Source organism: Castor canadensis, chromosome 7 (assembly GCF_047511655.1).
Source record: "Castor canadensis chromosome 7, mCasCan1.hap1v2, whole genome shotgun sequence".
Taxonomy (NCBI): domain Eukaryota; kingdom Metazoa; phylum Chordata; class Mammalia; order Rodentia; family Castoridae; genus Castor; species Castor canadensis.
This window is the reverse complement of record NC_133392.1, coordinates 155,584,430-155,607,560: the sequence shown is the minus strand read 5'-3', so window position 1 is coordinate 155,607,560 and position 23,131 is coordinate 155,584,430. Positions and strand designations below refer to the sequence as shown.

Sequence of the window (23,131 nt, the reverse complement as noted above, 5' to 3'; positions counted from 1 at the left end):
CAGGCCCAGGAAGGACTCATCCAGGACTCTAATCCTAGGATCCCACCTCTGCCCAGGCCCTAGAGAGGTGCTGTCGGGGTTCAGAGGACCTGGGTAAGGACAAGGGTGACAGAGGTGAAATGGCAGAGGCCTAGGAATTGGGCCTGTCAGGAATCCTAGACCCATTGGCTGCTCACCTTGCCAACCTCTGCCTGGGAATGAGTGCCAGGTGAGGCAGAGGCCTGGCACCCAGGTGGGGAAAGAATCTAGGGAAAGCCACAAGCCACAAGTCAGAGGAAAGACATACTAGAGAGGAGACCTGGAGCCTCAGGACGGCCTAACTGCCTTTTATGCAGGTAGCGGGACTGGCTAAATCCCCTGCCCCACCTCCACCTGGCTCTGGCTAGGGAAGGGACCCTGGCTGGGCCAGACTGGGTCTCTGTTGCTGAAAGGTGTTAAAGGGCTCTCTCTCTCTGTTCTGGGTTTTTCCTGACACTTGAAACAGTCCAGAGTTATGAATTTTTAAAGCACAGCATCTGTTTGGCTTCCCATAGCAGGGGGCTCACTCTCCAGCCAAGTGTGCAGCCAGGAGCCCCACACTGCCTAGCCACTGCCTGGCTCCTCTCCGGGCCCCAATACTACTGGGGTGTGGTTCTCACAGCTTCAGTGCTGGCCAGCCCTGGGAGGTCATTCTGAGAGTGGTCCTGACAGCAGCAGGGAAGGCTTAGCATCATGGATGATGCAATTTCAGGAGAGAGGGAGAAGTCCTACCGTAAGGGGGAGAACCACTCACAAATAAATATTTAAGCTGAAGCTGCCAAAAGGGCCATCTGTTGAGGCACTAATAATAATGATGGTGATAATAATAAAGATAGGAGAGAGCAAAGCAGAGACAGAGGGACAAAGGAGGCAGAGACAGAGAGGGAAGAACACAGAAGATCATAGAAGGACAGATGCCACTGCTGGGGTACGGTCCCTGTCCTGCCAGGCACCAGCCTTGAGGGGCCTCATCTGGAGGATTTGTCGAGAAGGGTCTTCATCTGCCAGTCCCGCTGCCTTGGGGGCAGAAAAGGAGGAATCTAGAGTCAGGTGGCATCAGGGCTCTCCTGGGAGCCTGGTGGGCCATCCCAAAGGATGACTGCCTATCCATTTCCAGCTCCACGGTGGCCTGTACTCCATCCAAGGCTGCGTGGGGACAGGACCCAGGCCAGCCCTGGAGGGAAGCCAGCACTCACCTGTGGCCAAGCCCTACTGTCAGATAACCTTCCCATACCTATACCCTACCTGGGGTACAAGCTGCTTATAGACTATGTGGCCTGGACTACACAAAAGGGGCAGGCCTGTGATGGAGAATTTAGGGACAGGAGTGAGATCGGTGGGGAAGAGGCAGCCCCTTGGCCATAGGGAGAGCCAGTGCACAGATGGTACCACAGTCCCTGGATGTATTCTTGGATCCCCCCACCTTCTCTCCATAGTCTCCTCCCCAGGGGCCTACCTGGCAATATATTTCTGGTAAATGTTTACATCTTCAGTGACAGCTGGTTTATCTGTGGGCAATCCATTCCTGGTGAGACACACAGGGCACATCTGATTAGTGGACAGGGATGGCTTCAGGCTCCAGGAGCACCTGGTGGGCAGCTTCCTACCATTGCCCCTCACCCTTCTCTCCAGTGCTCTGTAGCATTCCAAGGCTTGGGGTGGGACTGAGAAAGTCCCTCAGCAGAAGCACGGTAGAGACTCAGCTCAAATCTGGTGAAGACTGGGCTGTCCCGCAAAGGTGGTGCTGGAGGGCTCCAGTCCTGACCAGGCCTAGAGTCTACCTGGGCAGAAAGCTTCAAAAGCTGAGTACTGCCTCCACCACCAGCATGTGGGGGAAAATCAGAAGGCCACTGGCTGAGGAAGAGCACTAGGAACCCAGGAGGAGCACGGGGAGGGAGGCAGCATCAAGTGAGGTCAATGGACAGAGGGAAGCATATATCTCATGCCCAGTGTGCTGCCCAGACCTGCCAAGGCTCACAGCCTCTGGGGCATTCGGGATGCCATGCTCCGATAGTGGAGAGAAGGGCTTTGGGGAAGGGTCTCAATTGACCCATCATTTCACTATCAAAGGTCAGTCCCCTACCCCTGGGTTAGGGCTGAAAGGGTAGATGCCCCTTCCCAGCAGTCTTCTTCTTCCTGCCTCTTCTGTGGCCTAGGCCCTGTGTCTGGAGCCAGGGCCACTGGTATAGACATCCTCCCCCTTGGATTGGGACTGTCTCAGCCAGCCACAGCTTGAATTCAGCTCTCATGGCATCAGGCAGAGGAAGCAAGTCATGACAAATGGGGGTCACAATGGTCCCTGGTGTGCGTGTTAGCAAAGGAATACTGTGCACCAGTGCCTGGGCATGTGTCAGCAAGTGAGGGTGCACAGGAGTTACGGAGTGTGCAGGTCCACAATCAGAGCATGAGCACCAGACGGGGGCACAGGAGTGGTGGTGTGTGCGTGCGTGTGTGTGTGCGTGTGATGAGAAGCTGAGCTGCACAAGTGGATGTGTCCACCACTGTGAACTTCACAGGTAAGGAGGTGGGCCTCCCTTCCCAATACTACCCTTGGGTTCAGGTGGCAGTGGGGTGGAGAGCGCCTTACTTGACAGTGGAGACTGTCCCCGTGGTGATGGAGTCTGTTTTGGAGAAGGTTGACTTCAGGTACTCAGGAGTGTTGAAGGACAGAGAGGAAGGTGGCTCTGGCCCCGGCCCAGGGGCGCTGGGAGCACTGGGCACATTGGTGAGGGGTGCAGGAGCCAGGTTGGGGGTGGGTGGAACCTTGGTGGGGCCCGGCTTCTGGATGCCCCGGACGTCATACTTGGAGGGACGCCCCACTTTGCCTGTCTTGAAGGCGATGGCCCCTCCCATGTCGGGGCTGCCCTCCCCAGGTTTGAAGAGGTGTAGGTATTTGACGTTCTCCAGGTCGTACTTAGATGGCTTCTTGTAGGTGCTCCCGTTCTGGGGCCGCAGATTCTCTCCCGTCTTCAATTTCTGGATAAAGAAATCATACTTGGAAGCACGGGCCACCAAGTTCTGCATCTGGACGCTGCTGTGTGATGGCAAAGGCAAGATGGTGGCCTTGGTCTCCAGATGGGCGGTGTTACTGGGAAGCCTCAGGGCAGGCAGGGGGCCCACCACCTCTTTGCCCACTCGGTCATCGGCCTTGATGCCATGGGCTGGCCAGGAGAGCTGCTCGCCAGCCTTCAGCTTTCGGATGTACTCCTCATACTTGGAGAAGCGTGCTCTCTTGCTGAGGCTGTCCTCAGAGGAGGGCAACATGGAGGAGGCAGCTGCCTCAGGGGTGGAACCTGCATGTAGCTTCTCGAAGCTGATCTTCCTGGCCAGTTCGTCCCTTGTGTTCTGGTCATCGTAGCCAAACATACCAAGGAACTCCGTCATGGTAGAGGCCGCATAGTCCCGCAGAGAGGAGGCCTCGCCTACAAGGGAAGAGGCGGGGGCAGGTCACCTCTGGGAGGAAGCAGGGGGGGAAAGGACAGGAGGTTCCCCATGTGAGCCCCCACCCATGGAGGTAGGGGGCCAGCATGGGGAGGGGCGGAGCAGGACATGATCTATGGACATTTGGCTCACTTGTTAGGTTTTACGACTCTTAAATTAATTTGTTTTAAAAAAAAGTAATTAATACTGGGGTAAAATAAAACGAGTTCATCAATGCCAGGAAAATCAATTTCCTAAATGTTCTGGCCGATGGCTTTTCAGTACATTAAACAAAGTTTCATAAATGTCTTCGCTCTCTCGCCTTGGCCTAATATGAAAGAGAAGTCATTTTACTGGAAGTAAGGCCAGATCCCAACCTGCCTCTTAGGGTGGGGACAGTGGTTATAGGAGCCAGGGATAGGTAAGGATATGGACTGGTGGCTAGACAGTCAGGAAGGAGCCCTGGGGGCTGAGGGACATGTTCTGGGGTAGGCCTGGCAAAAGGACCTTCATGATTCCTACACATGGACTTCCTGGGCAGATAAGGGGCTTGCCCCTAGATATACCAGTCCTGGCTTCCTGGGCTCCCCAGGTTGTTGATGGTCCCCAAACACAGAGCTGAGCAGGGGGCAGGGACTGTGCCATTATGCCTACCCAAACTCACTGAGGGCCCCACTCCAGCCAAGATTTGTATCAGAGGCAACTCCTTCAAAGTCCCTGGGTACCCTGTCATCCCTGTTGCCACAAGGGTAATTACTAGGAGAGCAAGATGAGAGCTAATAGGAGTAGTTGGCCCTGCTGGGTACAGGGTAGGAAGCTTGAGGGTGGCTCATCCATCCTCCCCATTATCTATACTCAGGGAACACTAAGAACCCTGAGTGGTCGCCCCACAGTGGCACACATACTCAGACACATATACACAATCACATACAGACTCTCAAATACAACACATATACATGCACACACGTTTACTCACACACACACACACACACACACACACACACACACACACACACACAAGCTCAGGTCCCTAGCTACTTTCCCCATCTCTACAGACACACCCATAACAATCCCCAAAACCCCACACCCAGTTCCCTAAGACAAGCCTCAAGATGGCTGGAGGAAGCAAACCCATCCGAATGCCTCTTCTACATACAGCCTCTCACCATAACACATGAGACATTCATGCCTCCATTTAACCCATGCTATACACCTGTTGTGGGTTGCACCCTGAATCAGTGTTGGGCACACACAGGCAAGTGAGACTCACACCGTCCAGGGGTTCGCATGCTCTCTTCACTGGGTATGAGCCTGTCAATTTGGGTATTCTCAGAGTGGCTGGCCCTCAGGCTAGGGGTTCTAACAGCATGGCAAAGGGAAGGCATGCCAGAGGGGGCTCCTCCCCAACCCACCCAAACCTGGGATTCTTAGATCACACCACAGGGGGTCTAATAGAGCAGGCTGGGGCCTGGAAGCAAAATGAGCCCAGCAGGATGATAGAAGGAAGGGACTCTGAGCTTCCAAGACAGGGAAGTTGTCCTGGGGGCAAGGGACCTCACTAGGAGAGAACAGTCACAGGCAGCTCCCTGGCATTCAGGCTGGGCAGAGTGACTCAAGATGCCCACAGACAGCTGTTCTGCTGGCAGGCTGGCAGGTCCGCACAGGCAGGCACACAGGTTGGGGGCTGGCCTGGGAGGAGTGGGCTCTGGTTGTTGGATGTAGTGGCTCAGGGACCAGGGAGAGGGGCTAAAAATAGCTGAAGGCGGCTGAGCCCTCACTATATATGGCAGAGAAACAGAAGGCTCTGAAGGGCAGGCAGCTTCTAGCAGGAAAGGGGCCAGGCAGGGGTCCCAGAAGCAGCCCAGAGCCCTGCATTCCTGAGTCCCTGGGCCCAGAGAAGGTGGCCTGGGAAGCCAAGCTCATGGCAAGCAGTAGGGCTCCTGCTGGCTATCTCTGGGCTGAGGAAGCGAGGCTGGCCACAAGACCACGGGCAGTCCAAGCCCTGCCTCCTGCCCTCTCTGCTCCCAGCTCCCCAGACTGAAGGAGGCAGGAGGTGAGGCTACTCCCCTCCCCTCTCCGCACCACAGGCCAGCTGAGTGGGTGTGTGGATATGTGTGTGTGCATGTACACAGTGGGGGCAGTGTTGAAGGGACAGCGGCCCTTGTCCCTGTCCCTCTTCTCTCCTCAGGCCCAGCAAAATCACCTTGTGTCTGGCAACGGCAAGGGCTTTTCGTATCAGAGGAAACTGAAGGTCACACTTTTCCTCATTGATCTTGCAATGTTTGTTAATTACTCTGTCACTGATGTGGCGGAGGATAATTAAACAGCTCTGTTTATATCTTATATGCATAATTATGTGGATGAGCAGGGTTCCCCGCACGGGGAGGAGATGCGCCCCTTGCTGCAGGGGGACAGGGACAGGCAGGGGAGGAGCAGGGCTCCAGGCATAAGCATGGGAAGGAGGCTGGGGGCTGGAGCCAAGGCTCAGGCCCCAAACTTCCAGTCCTAGTGGAGATCTCTCTCCTGCCTGGAACCCCAGGCCTGGCCTCCCCTGCAGCATAAAGGGCTTGAGGCTGCTCTGAGTCCTTCAGAACAAGGGGACACTGGAGAAGCCGGGCCTCGGCCATCTCACGAGAGAGGTCAGCCAGAGGACCATGTCCAGGCAGCCGGGTGTAAGGGGATCTGCTGGCTGGACAGGGCCAGTCTCTGGGAGGTTCCTGCCTGAGAGGGAGCACAGGGACAGGGAAGACCGAGTAGAGAAAGCAACAAAGCCCTCTCTGGGCTTCTCAGAGAAGCCTCCCCAAGAGAACTTTCATGTGGCTCATGATGCCCTGGACATTCCCGCTGCTCCCCACACTTGCAGCCAGGTACCACGGCCCCTTGACAGGCTTGTCCCTCTGCAGGTGTGTGCAAACAGAATCCCCCATCCACCACCATCTGCCTATTCGTTATGCAGTCTGTCTGTCCATCTGTCCACCTGTCTCTATCCATTGTTTCTCAAAGCCCCTCTGTATGTTGGGCAGCTCTCCCCACCCTGCTCACACACTTGGAAGCTGCCTTGTCTGTCCCTCCATCCCTCACCCCCAGGAGTTTTCTCTGGGTTGGATGAGGTGCAGGAATTTGGAGCAGGAGTGAGTAGAAAGGGGGTGTCCCCTGGAGACAGGCCCTTCTCTGCTGGGCCTTCCTGTGATGCTGTGCCCTTTTCAGCCTTCACCCTCCCCTGAGAAGCCAGACACGCACCTGAGGTCTGCTTGGCACTGGGACCACTGTCATCTTTTGAGGCTGTCCCATCTGAGTCCTTATCCTCCAGGATGCTGCTACCCTTAGAGGGCTCTTCTGCATGGTCTTCCTCATCGCTGCATCCCTGGGGCTGAACCATGTAGACTCCCTCAGGCGGCAGATCCAGGCCTTCGCGGGTGACGCGCCCCAACACAGGTGTGGGCGCCAGCTCCTCACTGTACTCCCCGTTGACCCACTTCTCGATCACAGCCCGCCTCTTGTCTTCTTCGCTGCGGGGGGCCCGGGCCACCCCAGACTCAGGGCCGCTACGCTCTTTGTCCCTGGGCTGCAGTGGGCTCCCCTCAGCCTGGGAGCTGGCCTCAGCTCCCTTCTCCACCACCACCTGGCGGCTCAGCTTGGCACAGATGGCATTGAGCTTTAGGCCGCCTTTGCGCTTGGCCGCCATTGCGGGCTTGCCTGCAGGTGGGTCTGTGCACCGGGTGCCTTCAGCTGTAGGGAGGAGGGAGGGGGCATGGAGGTGAGAGGCCTGCATGCCAACCATGTATAGTCACCCTCCCCAGCAGTCCCAAATTCCCCAAGGCACGGATCTCCTGGATCGATCTCAATTCCATCAAACTGTCCTGAGACTACCTGGCATGTTCTTGTCTCCCCCACTAGACTGGGAGATCCGGGGTGGGCTTACACGTCACTCTATCCTCAGAGCCTGGCACAGTGCCTGGCATGTAGTAGGTGGTTCAAAATGAACAAATGAATGAATGAATGAATGAATGACTTGTCAAACCTAAGTCTTCTTCCCTGCACCTGGTTCTAGGAAGCATTTCTTAGGCTTGTTTGACACATGGAACATGAGAAACTGAGGCACAGGCAGGTGAAAGTGCTGGTTGCAGGATAAGCTGGCAAATGACGATGCTGCACTGCGGGTGCCTCCTCTCTCCTTTTGAGTTCTATCTTGCCACAGATCTCTAGGGAAGACTCAGCCACAGCCAGTTTCCAGCCTGTGCCTTGCCTTGCCTTGTCGACCCAGCAGCTCTTGGCTGGCATCTGTTCTACCTGAGCATCTCATCCCCTGGCAGCTGCTCTGCCAGGTCAGGTCCCTGGGCCCCACTGACTCCAACCTCTGCTCCCTGGCCTCTGGCCACATAAATCTCCTGAAGGCCTGTTTTTTCCTCAGTCTCTTTCCCCCACCAGGGTCTTCCTAGGCTTTCCCAGCCCTGTGGGCCTTCCTGGCCTTTTCCTGTTGCTGCTCCCTTTCCCCAAGCCTCAGTAAGGCCACTCAAGCAGAGCTCCTCATAGCCCTCCTAAGGCCACTACTAGAACCTTAGGAGTACACACACACACACACACACACACACACACACACACATATTGTGACTCTTCCCCACATTTATCTGTCTGTCCACTATCTAGTGAACGCTGACTATGTGCCAAGACCTATGGTGCAGCCAGGGACAGGGTGGGGGATATGTGAAGGGTCTCAGCTCACACTAACTGTGAGTCTAGCAAGCCCCATCAAAGCGTGCTTCCCATGGCCCTTATCAGGGAAATGGGGATGTCCCATACAGGTCAGAAGGGCTTCCTTATGATGGATCAAATACCATGAAAACGTACAACCTGGGAGACCACTGAGAGGCCACACCTGTATCTGCTCAGAGGCCTCCTCCTACAGGTAGACTTGACTTGTACACATAGATAACTGTTCCGTGATATACACAATGCCCAGCAGCCCCAGACCCTTGCTATGACACGAGATGCCAACATACGTGACCTTACTTGGCCTAGATAAGGGTCTGCCCAGCCTGCTCCCTATCCTCCCAATCCAGGGGCCCTGGTTTCAGGGCCTTGGACTACTGCCCAAGCCGGAAGCCCACTCTATTCAAGCTTGTCCACAGCTCCAAGGTCTGTGTGGGCAGCACACACATCCCTTTGCACTGACATGGGGCTCCTTCTTAAATCTTAACAATAGGGCCTCTAATCACTACCCCACCCCACTCAACTTTGGATGGGCCAGCAGGCTCTGTGACACCAATAGGCTTCTAGGGGCACAGGCCTCACCTGCTCCCCCTTGTCCCCTGTCCTGGATAGGGAAGGGAAGGGCGGGAGTGGGGAGCCTGCACTATTTTTACCAGGAGGTAAGCAGCCAAGTGTGTATGGCAGACGGCAAATGAATCTATAAATATTTATCCCAAGGAAGAGGGAAGCAGAAGCTCCCAAGGCTGCACTTGCTGCTGGTGACACCCCCACCCTGGGCCCCCACCCATCCTGGAGCCTCCTTGAACCTCAGCCCTCCCATCCCAGCCTACCCTCTCCTGATCTTGGCTGTGTGCTGGTTCAGTCCCTGCCTGGCCCCCCACCAGCTGTGATGCAGCTGTGCACCCAGGTCCCACCCCCAACCCCAGACCCCTTTGCTCCTGCCGACTATTCCCCCTACACCTGCCCTCCAGCTGCTACTCTGCCCCAGCCCACCTGCCTTCCAGATGTTGCCCTCCCTCTGACTCTACTGTTGGTCCTAAGGGTGGAAAGGGAGAAGGTGCCTGGGCCTGGGACACGGGTAGAGGCACAGGTAGGGCTTATGGTCATAAGTGCCAATGTGTGCAAGGCTGGGGCAGTGGGAAGGGGCATGTATAAAACTGAGGGCTGAGCTGCCTGCCCGTCTGCCTTCTGGCCCACCCCATGGGGTCTTGCTGCCAACCCCTCCATCAAGGCACTAGGATCTACAGACTACCCACCCCCCATGGTCTGACCCCAGACTCCTGTCCATGTAAACATTCCTCTGACTTTCTTCCCTAAAACATAAACGGCGTGGCCAGGCCTCAATGGAAGGAAGCCATCCGTCCCCGGCCCTGTCACTGCCCCTTTCATCTCCTTCCCACCACCAGCCTGCCCACTGCTCTATTTACACTGGACACTTCCTCTGGGAACAATACTGCCCAGGAGGCAGGCTTGGGTTGGACGGTGGGAAGGCAAGAGGACTCCTGTTCTGCTTACCCAGGGATGGGCAGATTGGGGTGGGGAGGGGCAGGTGAGGTGGGCCTAGCTCAGCATTCTGCACTCCTGGTAGCCTCTCTCACCCCAGGGGCTCTGAAGTGGTCAGGGTAAACCCCAGGAGGTGGCACAGCATAGGTTATGACCTAGCCCCTGAGGTCAAAGTTGTAAGCACGTGGCCTGGCATTGCCCTTAGTGGGCTCCAGGCCCGGGCCAGCTTTTTCCCTCTAGAAGGACTGCAGGACTATAAGGTGAGAGGGTGCCTGCCTGTGCCAAGCACAGGGCCTGGCAAGCAAGGACCTGGGAAAAGACAGTTGAGTCCTGGGAGGGGACACCAGACAGATATGGTACCACATCTGGCTCAAAATTCTAAGGTTAGGCAATCTTACTTGGCCTAGGAGATGCAGTGGGGAAAGGACAGGCAGGAGGCCAGTGGCTGCCCTTGCAGCCCTTCCCCTCATCCCTGTAAGCAGCTACTCCTTGGCTCCCCAGGTTCCAAAGCTTTCCTACCAGGGTTCCAAACTCAACAAGCCCTCACTGGCAGTTGGAGCTGAGTTAGACCCTTCTAGGGGTGGGGGAAGGAGAGGCACAGACTGGCCACCTTTATGTCAGGATCTCATAAAAGCCTCTATTGACCCAATTGAGCAGGTACTAGTACCCTATTTGATAGAGGAGGAAGTTGATCCTGAAGTTGTAGACACTCCAGAGCCTGAGTACACCCTGCTGAGAGCCCGCAAAGGCTGGGGCTTGGTGTGTCCCCATTAAGGCTCCTCTGGGAGGTCCCAGGCCTCCCTGCAGGAACTCCTTTCTTGCCCTATCCCATTTCCTCTCACCCCCACTTCCTGTTCCCATAACATAGAGCCCCCTAAAGTGTTAACTGCGATGGGTAAAATGGTGCAGCAGATTGCTACAATAAATAATTTACTGATATTTATAAATATTCAAATCAGCCAGCTTCAGAAATCGAATGAAGGGAGGGCCTCGGGAGAAGGGCCCAGCACGGCGTGAATCTCATCACTCCCTCCGAAGGCTGGCAAGACCAGGGCTCTGCCAGTTCTGGGTGAGGAAGGGGGGCTCCTGGAGCTGCACCTGGGCCCTGTGTCCCTTGATCTCCCTGGTCTAGGAGGTAAAGGGCTGGGGGAAGCTGAAAGAACTGTTCCTTTCTCACCTGGTCAGGGCCCGGCCATCTTCTGCAGGTAGCCTGGGCTCAAGGGGAGGAGGGCTCAGTGCCCACCATCCATAGCCCTGGGTCTTGGAGTTGCTTGTTCTCCTGGGCAGGGGCAGTCCCAGGGGGCTGGGCAAGCCTGGCAGCCCCTCCCCATCAGTGAGTAATGTGTTTCAGGGCCAGGCTGCCTGTCAGCTACCAGGCTCCGGGTGCTTTATGGGCTCTGCTTGGTGGCTCTGAACTCCCTGGTAGGAAATAAAGTTCTCCCTGCGCGTCCCTTCTAAACATTTCACTCAGTGGAAACGGTGTTTAAGAAAAATGAGGACATATTTCTTCCTAAGGATGCAGTATCCCCTTTGGGCGGCCTAATGCCCGCTGTATATCAGGAGGTGGGCAGGCAGGGGCCAAGAGCCAGTCCCCTGGGGTAGTGCTGTGTCAAGGTCCTGCCTGCCCGATGCCAGGCCGCTCAGGTGGGCTACTCTGGAGGCTGTGTCACCCTATGGTGTTGAGAGTCATACAGCAACTGGCAGCTCCTGAACACCCAGTCTGGGTGGGGGAGCATGCTGGGCACTTAAAAGTCACCTTGGTGATGCCCCCAGCTTTCCACATGCTGGTTGTCCTGCCCTCATTTCCAGATGAGGTAGCAAGGTTGGTAACTGCCCTCAGTCACCCAGTCAGTGCTGGAGCCTGACTCCCCACCCTGCTCAATGTCCAACCCCCCCCCCACCACACTTCCCACAGCCTTCCCACCAGCTATCCTGAAGGCACACTTGTTGGAGCTTCCACTTTGTTAGCCATGAAGAACTTCAACTTCACAGACCACAAGCCCCAATGAGGGGCGTTGTGCCCATGTTCATTCAACAACGCTCAGAACCTTCCACAGGCCAGACCCTGGGCACAACCCTGAGACTATGTTGTGAGCAAGACAAGCATCCCTGAGTTCTCTATTACTCTGGTTCCTACATCACAGACTGCTCAGTTCAGAGGAGGGAACAAAGGATTAAAAGTCATTACAAGCCAGGTGTGGTTGTGTGTGCCTGCAACCCCAGCTATTCAGGAGGTGGAGGTAGAAGGATTGAGGTCTGAAGCCAGCCTGGGCAAAGTTAGAGACCCTAACTCTAACTAAAGTTAGAGTTGAGACCCTATCTGAAAAAAGAAAAACTAAAAGCAAAAGGACTGGGGTATGGCTCAAGTTACCACTTGCAACTGCCTAGCAAGTTTAATCCCCAGTACTGCCAAAAACAAAACAAAACAAAAAATGTCATTGCAAGACTTATCACTATGGCAAAGAACACAGGTGTAACAGGAGCAGCAGCAAGCCGGCAAGCAAGGAAGGACCTGCTGGACGTGTGCTCTCCCCGCCTCCCTCCTCCCTCACCTCATAGCCCTTCTCCACCTGAACACTTCCTTCCCCTGGCTCCCTTCAGCCAGGACCTGTCCCCTGGAAAAGGAGTGTCTTCCTTCTTGGCCCTGATCCCATCCTCAGCTCGGCACAGAAGGGCCTCTGAGTTTTTGTGGGAGGGAGGGATGGCGGCTGTTTCTCTTGGGTTCTCTGCCAGGTCCCTGGTCCTCAACAGCTCCAAGCTGGGTAATGGGCAGGGAGTGGTGGCTGGGCCCTAGCTTGTCCCCCTTTGTTTATTTATTTATTATGATTTTTTAGTCCAGTTAAAAGGTTTACTATCCAGACGCGTCTAAGTGGCCTCACTTAGCGTAAGTAACTCTATAAATCAGGGGAACTGTTAGCATCCACTGCACAGGCTGGCTATCAATCTCCCCCAGGTCACAGCCAAACAGGAAGGGTAGAAAAAAGAGAGTTACCACCCAGGGGAGATTTAAAACACACACACCAAGCAAATGCACAGAGACCGCGTGCATGCTTGTGTGTGCATGCACGCGCGAGCGCGCGCGCACACACTCACACTCTGACGTCTCTGTATTTGTACAATGATATTATATCCACACGTGCGCCTGTACAGCAGCCCAAAAACTGGAAATGCTGTGTGTGGTCACCATAATAGATCACAGACACGGTCCCTGCAGCCAGAGCAGGGACAGAGCCTGAGAGGAACCTCAGGGGGCGCCCAGGGTCAGGACAGGGCCATCAGTGCCCAAGCTGTCCTGTTCCAGGTGAGTAGCTCTGGAGGGCCATGGCCCCCTCCCCTTCGTGTGGCTCTGCAAATCTGAAGGGACCACACTTTTCCCTTTTGCATGTTCAAGGCAGGCATCTGGCAGAGAGGCGGAGCCAAAGAGAAGGCAGGGAGGCTGTGAGCAGCAGGCTGCAGGGATGGGCATGTGGTCCTCACCTGCAGTGCCCAAGGCCCAGCACCAGGCTCAAGGACAGCACCATATGAATAGGTGACTGGTTGCCATGCAGAGAATGGGAGGGTATGAGGCTCTTTCTGGTGAGTAGCAGAGCCACCTTCTTATGGCAGCCACAGAAATGCAGGTGGGTGTCCACACTGAACATAGGTTCCCACCCATCTCTGGAGAGGCCCCAGACCTAGAAGGCCCTACAAGCTGAGCCACACCAGGAACTGATGCAGGGGGTGGAAGTTCCTGACATCCTCTCCTGTCCAGAGGCAGATGTAGGCAAGGCAGCCTGGGGAGGGGAGACCTGCCTGGGCCCACCTCCCTGCCCCACTGCCCGGAAGCCTCCCTGGCTCACCCGCCTGCCTGCTGCATCTCCCTGTGAACTCTATTTCTCTTTCCTCTCTGAAAACAACTGAGCTGTAAATACTGTTTAACCTTCTCCCCCCTCCCCCCCCACTACCCCCTCCCCTCCGCACTATAAAAACACAAATATGCCATAACTCAGCCGGCCTGGCCGCCCAGCCTCCAACATGCCCCGCGCCCGGGCCTCTCAGGAAGGTCATTACAAACGACTTTCCGATTCACTGCTCCTGAAATAATTTTGTGTATTAAAACCTGAATCTGCACTTTCTGGGGCCGAAAGCCTCGCTTAATTATGGCGGGTGTCCTTGGGACGGACAGTGATCCTTCACTCACCAGCCCGCGCTCCAGCCCTCCGCCCGCAAGCCCGCCCCCCTCCCCGGGCCCAATCTGTTTTCAAAGTGTGTCTGTCCTTTATTAAATTGTTTTCTTTTCCACATTATCAGTTGCCATGGAGACCTCATCTCTCGGATTATTTGAATTTCATTATATCTATTGATTTGGGAGCATTTCATCTTTTTTATTGTTTTTCTGTCAATTTTCAAAACGAATAACCATCTAATTTGCGTCAGTGCTGATTATGTTTGTCCCTCAATAGAGGTCGGCAGCTGCGCTGGGGAAACAAATCAATGAAAAACCATCATAAAACTCCCCACTCCAGTCTCCAGGATGTGTGGGTGACATTCCACGCCTGCGAGAGACACACTCATCAGCTCCAACTTCAGCTACGATGGCGGCAGCTCCGCTCCACGTCCGCCTCCTTTGGCCTTAATATTTAATTTCGCGATTTGGGGCATTATTAGTGGTGTTTTTATTAGCGCGTGTGCATGTGAGTGTTTGGTGGTGGGCTGGTTGTTTCATTAATTTGTGGGTGAGGCAGGGAAACCCCCAAGAAGGGCAGGGCAGGCGGCATCTGGGGTGCGAAGGGAAGTGGAGAAAAGAGGGGGAATGCCCGAGGAGGGGACAGGAGCCTGGGGACCAGGAGGGCCCTGAGGAAGGGCTGGGAAAGGGGGGACCAAATGAAGGGGAGGAAAAGAGGGAATTCAAATTGCTTACTTTGTTGGTTTTTTTTAAATAATTTATGCAATTTTAAGCATTTATGTATAAATTTTTTAATAAGCCACCCTGGAGCAGGACGGCCATTAACATCCCAACGTCCTTCTGTCCAATGGGCTGGCGGAGAGGATCAATTTCTGAGAGTACTTTCCCTTTTTTATGACATGATAAAATGCTTTTAAAGCAACTTACACAAATATGGAAATTTTTTTTTCTTTTATTCTGTCCCCTCTCACTTCCCCTAACAGCCTTCTTATCCACAGGGGTGGGGGTATGTGAGCGCACGGACACACACACACACTGTGCTCATGCTCTCTCTCCTGCTGGGGAGGGGGCTGAGGGGGCTGGCTGGGAGACAGCCCCAGTTCTAACTGGAACTGGCCGCCTGTCCTTCTAACAAGGGCATAAACTTTCATTACCCATGCACGCAGTCAAAGACAATTTAGGGAAAAGCGCTGCTCAGAAAAGGAAAACCTCAGCGATTTGTGGCCCACACCGCCGCCACCATCTGGGGGCCCTCCCTCCAGCTCAGGGGCACCCAGCCCTGAACCCCTGATCCTGACCAGCAGAAGGTGGGGGGCAGGGCAAAGCAGGCTTTCTGTGCGTGTCCTCTGTGAGAGGCAGCCAGAGGACAGGCAAACACAGAGTGCAAGGGTCTCCCTTCTTGGCTGGACTGGACCATGGAGCCTTGGACAGAGGCAGGCCCCCCTTGGTCTTGCCCTTCTCTGAGGCCCCTTCACTAACACCAACAGGGCATAGGCCTTTGAGGGCAAGCATAGGGCTCCTTCATTTCTGCTACTCAGGGGCTGTAACAGAGCAGAAGCTAGGCTGTATGGATAGACAGACAGATTTATGATATAAAAACCAAGCAGGGAAACAGGTGCTAAGGTGTCCTGAGGTCCTGGCAGGGGCCCCACAGACACTGAGGGCAGTGTGCTCTCCCAAGGTGTCTCCACTCTGGAAGTAGAGAGAGAAGAGAACTAGGGCAGGGGCTGTCATCACCCGGCCCTGCAGCAGAGTTCCATCTTCCTAGAAGATGGAGGAAGGTGGCAGGTGGCCCCCATCCTCAGACTTCAGGGTGACCCTGACCTCATCTCCCAGTTCTTTCTCCTTTTGGGAGTGAGGAGAGACCCAAGGGCAAGTCCTGCCCAAGTCCCCCACTGGCTTATGAGGACAATCCTAGATACAAGCATGGGGCCTAAGTCCCTCTGCCCTCTGCCATTGGCCAGTCTCCCGAGACCACTGGAGCCCCTGAGTCTTCCTGCTTCCAAATAAAACAAACCAACTCCAGAGGCTTGGCTCCTCTTAAATGCTCACCACTTTAAGCAAGTTTCCTCTGCCTGGAACTTCAGTGTTCTCATCTGTATCAGAGCATGTTAAAGGGACAATGTGGGTGAATGTCTGGCTCAGAGCAGCAAAGCATATGGCACCTGACACTATGCTCAATAGTGACTGTGGGCAGAATCCCCTCCTTGGTATCTTTGGGACATCTAGACATAGAGTACAGCCTAGTACGGCCTTGCCTCCTTCAGCCCAGGGACTGAAGACCTGACGGTGCCTCCTGCAGCCCCATCCACTAAAGCCCAACTTTCTTTTCTCATCACCCCTGTCCAGGTCTCCCACCCCTCAGAACACATCTACCTGCCCAGCTCCATTAGGAACTGCCCAGTGAGCAACCCAGGAGGACCCCAAGGCTCCCTGGACCCTCTGCTGCAGCAGCATGGGGGCAGCCCTGGACCACCCCAAGGCCTCAATGGGGATGGAGGGAAGCGCCCGCCCCTCCCCCCTTCTGTGCTTGGATCCCCCCAACTGTCATTAAAATAACAAGTTTCTGTTACAATCTAAACATTCCCACATCGCATAAAGGGTTATATTACACCCGAGTCACTCCCGGCCCATGTTTGCACAGAAAAGCTCACGGCAGGTCCCCCCTCCTGACGAAGTGACTTATTAAAGTTTAAACAGTAATTAACAGAACAATAAAAATAAAGGGATGTTTGGGGAGTCATAGCGCACACAGGGTTTTTGGCAGTGCCAGCAGTTTTTCAGTGCCCTGCGCTGGCAGCAAAATGTGACTGTGAAGCCAGGGGGGACGAGGACAGGCCAGGGTTGGGCCACGGAGACTTAAGGCCTGATGGGTAAGAAACTGAGGGCAGGCTGGAGGAAAGGGGTGAGGGGTCTGGGGTAGCAGGGTGGGCATGACAGAAGCAAGGGGAGAACGAATGACACAGTATGGAACCAGAGAGGCCGGGGTGGTGAGGCTTTGTGAGGCCAGGAGGGGGGTGATGGCCCAGCCCAGCCTGGCCCCAGGCACTTCTGGGAGTCTAGTACTTGGTCACATCCAGCCAACCCCAGCAGGGACCTGGTTGGGGGCAGCATCAGGTCCCTGGCACCGTGGCCATTAGGAGATCCTGCAGTTAATGATTTCTATGACTGGACCCTCGCCACTCTGGACTTCTCTCCCAATTGGGTATGTTCCTTCCTCACCATCACCTCTAGCTCCTATGGCCAGAACTCCTATACCCCAAGAACTCTCCTGAATTCACTGGCCCTTAAGGATGAGGAAAGACTCAGGGGAAGGCCTTCAACTCTCTGCTCTGGGGGAAGATCAGTCAGCCTAACATATGCCAGGCCCCACCTAAAGGGAGAAAGCACCCAGCTAAAGAAGCCAGGCAGACCCCTGGGAAAGGCCTCATTCTCCATGGTTTGCAGGGAGGTGGGCCTGGGGGCTGGTCACAGCTGGAGCACTCTGGGGCTAGCAGGGCTTGGCTGGTTGTCGTCCACCTCACCTTTTCTCCCACCTCAAGAGTTCCACGCAAGAGGCTCAGATACGTGGCTCTAGGGAAAGGCAGAGGCAGGTCAGCTAGGGAGAGGAAGCCAGCACCTTACCTAGCTTCTTCTTCAAAGCCTAGCTTCCCAGGAAAAGGAGACAGCAAGGGTCCTTGAAGGTCACAATGTGATCTCTCAAGAAAACCAACCCATGTTGACCAGATAACAGCTCTCAAAGTACTACTGGGCTAGTCCTTGACCTCCAGGCCCCCATGCTTCCCTCTCACTTCTTCCCTTTCCTGGACTCCCTTGTCTCCCACTGTTGCAGGCCCTGTTGAGGGAAGGCATGTACTCATCCAGGGCTGTCCTCTGACTTTACAATTCCAGTGCCCATGGCCAGTGCTGACCATCCCTGTTCCTCCCCTCCAAAGACACTCAATCATAGAATCAAAATTCTTTCCTCACTGCTCAGGATTAGTTCCAAAAAGTGAGCATCACCTCCTAGTAGAACATCCCCAATGTTCATTCGTGCCTCTAGAGCAAAGAGAGACTATGAAAAGACCGCTCCTCCCTCCTCTGAGTAAATGATCTCTCTCCCTGTGGGCTTCTCCATCTCCTCTGTGCCTCAGTGTGCCAGTCTGCCTAAGCCTGCCTCAGACTCCTTTCAACAGGAGCCTCCCCTGACCTTGGCCACTACCACTGGCAGCCCTGGGCCACCACCAAGCTCAGAGACAAGCCTCTTGCCCAAAGCTAGTGGCCCCTCTGAGGCCACAGGCCCCTGGGCTGGTGCCTCCATGTCCAAAGGGCACAGGCCAGGCAACCAGCTATGAGCCATGCATGGAGCTGAGAGGGTAGGCCAGGACTAAAAACTCTCTGTAACTTCCTATCTTGAGGGATCTAGGTCCCGGGTAGCTGATGGGCATAAAAGGCAGGGACTCTCCTTCTGGCTGGGCCCCAGTAGCACCCAATCACGCCATCACCTCTCACCATGGGCCCCGTGGGTACAGGCATCAAGGGTGTATAGGGCCCCAAAGACCTCAGTGCTGCCTGGACTCCAGCCTGTGAAACTGTGCCAAGGACAGGCAAGAGAGCCAGCAGCTTTTCTCTCCTTCTTTCCTTGGCAGAGCTCTCTGGGGCTTCATCCCCTGTTCCCCAGGTGGAGTGACTCATGGCAGGGTGGTAGAGAGGGATAGTGGAGGTCAATGCAAAGAGAACTCAAAAAGGGAGCAAGCAATGCTGCCCCTGGATTCTGGCTGGAAGGAGTGACGGGCACTCACACTCCCTCGCTGCTGAGGGAGGCAGACTGAGTCACCCTACCCCAGAGCAGGCTGGGGGCAGAGAACAAGGCAGAAAGGTTGTTTGGGTAGCACTGAGGAGGGCGGGTGGGAACAGAGGACTTCCAGAGGGTATGCTGCATGGGAAGATGGGGAGCTGGGTGCTTTTCTTAATCTGCTGTTTCTAGAATCTGCGATCTTCTCCCCATCTCGATGGCATGACAAAAACCTCCTAAGGGCAGCAGCCTGCACTCAGGTCTCACACACTCTCTGCCCAGAAGAGGGAACAGCTAACAGGGTGGAAGCTATCTGAGATTTGCACGGAACATCAGAACTGGAAGGTAGCTGAGGTCTGAGAAGTGGAGAGACTTGGTGCAAGCCCAAGTCACCCCTCACTCAGGATGGGAAAGATCCAGGGACCCATTTCCCACTCTAAGCCCTTGCCATGTTTAGCACACTAAACTGCTACCCATTTCTGTTTAAAGGGAGCCCCACAATAGTTCCCTGTTGGGAAGTGCTCAAGCCATCCACTGGCCTACCTGGGCAAGGACCCCAAGAGCTCAGAGCCCCTGGGGTGCAGGGCCTGGAAGTCAGGTACCCAGTCTCTCCCGGGGAAGTACAAGTGGAGGCTGGCTCTCTGCCCTGTTGACCCACTGAAAATAGGCAAGACTGTAGCAGCAGAAGGGACCCTTCCTGTTGCAGGGACTGAGACCCCAGTCCTTGTGAACTGTGCCGTGAAAGGGAAGCAGGGCAAGAACTGTGCTGGAATCACAGGCAGGGCCTGGAACAGAGAAGTCCAGGACAGCAAGCATGGCCGTAGAAAGAGAGGTAGGGAGGGCGGCAGGTGGCGAGGGCACTGTAGATGACGGTGCTACCCCTCCCTACAGCCCATCTCCTCAATCCCCTTGCTGAGGCCAACCACGAGGACATGAGGGGACTAATTTAGGAGTATTTTTAAAACTGTGGCCCTGGTGGAGGGGTTTAGCAGTTGTCAGCCATCTGGAATAAGGAATTACAATCACCTCCCTAATCCTATATTCCCTAAACCGTAAAGCTGGTTACATGTGAGGAAGAGGCAGCAGGTGGGTGGGTGGGGGTGTGTGGAGGCTCTTTTTCATGAAAGCGCCAAAGCCCAGGGAGGTGCCCACAGGTCAGTAGTGCTGTTCTCCCCCTCAGAGGGTACCAGGGCCCTGGGCACGGACTGAAGAGCCCAGTGTGCTTACAGCCCACTCAGCTCCCCCACCCGCTCACGCACACTCACTCCCCAGGCCGCGCCGGCTTGCGCAGGGGCCGTCAGGTAAATTAGATCTGAAAGCTGACAATTTCTGACCATATTTCCTTGATTATTTCAAACAAATGCACAGCAGCCGCTGTAAGGAGATTAAAGTGACATAAACGTCCCGAGTGGGAGGGGGGAGGGCAGAGGATTCAGGTCACCCCCATCCGTCCCCCGCCTGACAGACGCTATATCGCTATCCAATCCAATAAAAAATCCCCCCCTTTTGCTTTAATTAATTTTACAGCTAGCTTGCTTAATTACTTTCAATCAAAATCCTCCTGCCATCGCAAAATTAGAGATGGTTGAGCTCCATTAGCCTAAATTCTTCATTTCCATATAGAAAAGAGGCTGTCTGCAGAGCCAGCCTAGGCCCCTGGCAGGACAGACGCCCGTCTGCTCGCCCGCTGCCAGCCAGCCCTCTCTGGCTTCTGCTCCTGCCTATCTCTGGACTCTACATTTCCCTCATTCTCCACTGCTGCACTTTGGGCTGAGAGGGCTTGGGGTACCCTCATGCCCTAACTCTTCGCCAAGATTCATATGAAGACTGCAGGGCTAGGCTGAACTAAAAGGCCAGGTGGGCAAGCAGCTCTGAATCAGGGTCACTGATTCTGGTTTAAGGATTGGCTGCTCCTGGGATCCACAGAGCCTATAGCCTTGCTGTCCAAACTCAGGGCAGACAGGTCTCTGACTCTCTTTCTCACGAGGCCTCAGGAAGCAGAGCTCCCAGCAGTAACACTCCCAACCACAGTGTGGTTGGTCAGTTATAGACCCTGGAACCAATGTCATCCAGAGTTCCCTCTTCTGCTTCCTGGCCAGAGTCCCTGCCCACTGTCAGAGCCACTTTGGGGCCAACAGTCTCCATGGTGGGATAAGGCAACACAGTGTTCTCCTGGGGGCCTGCAGGGGTCCTCCCCCATAGCCTTGGTTCCCAGCCTGCAGCAGCTGCTCCTCTACCCCCAGTCTGGGTGGATGGGTGATGGGTCTGGGCTCTGTCCACATCCTGTGCTGCACTGGCTCCCTTCTCTCCTCCACCTGCCTCATCATCACAGCCCCAACCCCAGCTCCGGAAGCTCCACTTCATGTTTTCCAAGCTACAGCCCCGAGTGTCACCACAGGGTCCAGCCCAACCTGGGCTCCAGCTGATTAAGGATCTGCAACAGGATGTAGGGATTACAGTAAAACCTGGCTCCGGATCTAAAGGGGCAGCAGGCCAAGCCTGAGCTCTAGGACTCCCATCCCCTCCCCTTTCAGCATGCCCCCCTCCACCCAACCCAGCTGCCAAGTTAGTGAGGAGAGTTGAGCCTATCAACCCTTCAGTGGGGCCAACTGGACTCCGGGAAGCAAGTGAAAAGGGGTGGCATTAAGGGACCTCCAGGCCAAGCCTGGCAGAAAGGCAGGGTGGGAGAAGGAAGGAGAATGATGGCTGAAGTCTACCCTGGCTCCTTCACACCGTTCTTGAAACAGGGAGAAGCCTGACCCCTGAGAGGACCAATGTGGTCGGGGGATGGTAGGGCCAAGGCTGAGGAAAGTATGGAAGAAGTACTCAGTGGGCTTGGAGAGACCCTTCCAGGCATCAGGCCTATGGCTGCCCTGTGGCTATGGCTGAATGGGGCTGGAGTATGAGGTCAGCTCCAAGTGGACAACCAGCTAAACCTAGCCCTGTAGGGCCTATCTTCCTAGATGCTAAAGGCCCATGGATCTGTAGGCTTCTCACTGGTCCTGCTCTAAGGGATTAATTCAACCCTTCTCTTAGTTTAGCAGAATTTCTTAACTATATCCTGTATCCCTATTGGCACTGTCCCCTTCTGACCCTAGGTGTCCTGAGAGAATGGCTTGAGGTGTCAAGAGTCCAACAAGGATGACACACAGTGCTAAGGGCTTCACATACCAATGAGTGTATGAGGGGAGGTGACTGAAAGTTTCAGAGGCTCCTGGAGTCCAGCCATCCTAGTTAGCTGAGCCCTGGGATCAGCAGGTGAAGAGGTGAAGAAGGACTATAGACTCGCCAGGCTCCTGCTCCTCCTGCACCATGCCCTCCATGCAATCCTGTACTCTCTTCTGCCCCCTCATCTGTGAGTCATCCACAAGGGGAGTAGGAGGCGGGAAAGGCAGGGGTGGCCTCAGTTCATGGGCACGTACTGACTTCCTGAGTGCGTACTGACTTCTTCCTGGGTGCTCTTGCTCTCCACCCTCTGTGGCAAGGTAAACCTCATATCCACCTTACCCTGCCCACAGTCATTCCTGGTCCAGGTGGGTGGAGGTGGAAGGGCAGCTGGAAGAGCAAGTTCAGGACCCCAGAGATCAAAGGGCATCTGCTGTGGGGTGACACAGCCCAAATTCTACTCCATGCCAGGTGGACCTGTTAGGCAGCACATGGGAGCACCCCACTGGCCCTTGGATGGAAGGGTTTCCTTCAACTCAGGGCCTGGCTACTCTCCTCCTACATACCCTTCAAGAGCCCTAGCTGCAGTGTCACTTCCTCTGGGAAGCCCTCTAGATCATCCTCTCCCTTTGTCCTCCCAAGGCACCCTGCTTCTCCCTGTATTTCTTCTGTAGTAACTCATCTCATTATCCCGCCACCTCGCTGGACTATGAGCTCCATGGGACAGAACCACTGTTCAGCACAGCGTCTGGCCCAGTAAATATTTACTGAACGAACACAGAAAACTAAGTGCTCTCAAGTTCACTAGGGCAGAGCTGGGACCAAGGGTGTAGCCTGACCACCAAACTCCAGGGAGGTCTAGGAACCTTCCCTACCTCCCAGAGTGGGGATTCCCTCAGTGGGTCTGAGCTGGCAGCCCAACCCCTTTGTCCCCCTCTAGGGTTCTCTTGCCCTCTTGCCCAGGCTCACCTCCAGATGCCCTTGACAGGGCTCTGCCCAGAGAACAAAGGAGGCTCCAGTTGTTCCAGCATTTCTCTGTGAGAGGAACAACTGTTGCCAGCCAGTCCCTTTCTGAATAAACCCAGCAACTGTTTGCAGTCAAGTGCAATTCTCTCCCTCTACCTCCTGTCCTTGTCCCAAAAAGGAGAAAAGGGGATTGAAAAAAAGATGGGGGAAAATCCCACACCAAGGACCGCAATCTCCCTACACCCGCTCTCAAGTCTGTCTGGAAATGTTCTGAGTACAAAGAGGGCACAGGGACAGCCACCTGCTGTCCCAGACAACTGGCACAGCCGTAGCTAAGGGACAGGCTGTGAGATCAGGACCCAAAAAAAGGAGGTGAGAGAGTGAGATGGAGGGGAAGAGAGGGGGGTATG

The 23,131-nt window shown here is 55.0% G+C and overlaps 1 protein-coding gene across 14 annotated transcripts in view; it reads right to left on the bottom strand.

Annotated features, from left to right (window-relative positions):
* The window catches only part of Casz1 (castor zinc finger 1), a 144,215-nt gene that overhangs the window by 18,478 nt on the left and 102,606 nt on the right, over positions 1-23,131 (bottom strand). For 11 of the 14 annotated variants that reach the window (XM_074081373.1, XM_074081370.1, XM_074081377.1 and 8 more), the window contains 3 exons: positions 6,679-7,167; positions 2,606-3,440; positions 1,475-1,543 (listed from right to left, as the gene is read on the bottom strand). In XM_074081373.1, coding sequence (XP_073937474.1) covers positions 1,475-1,543; positions 2,606-3,440; positions 6,679-7,167 — 1,393 coding nt within the window. The remainder of the gene's footprint in view (positions 1-1,474; positions 1,544-2,605; positions 3,441-6,678; positions 7,168-23,131) is intronic. The other 3 variants (XM_074081380.1, XM_074081379.1, XM_074081369.1) reach the window with 2 other exon arrangements.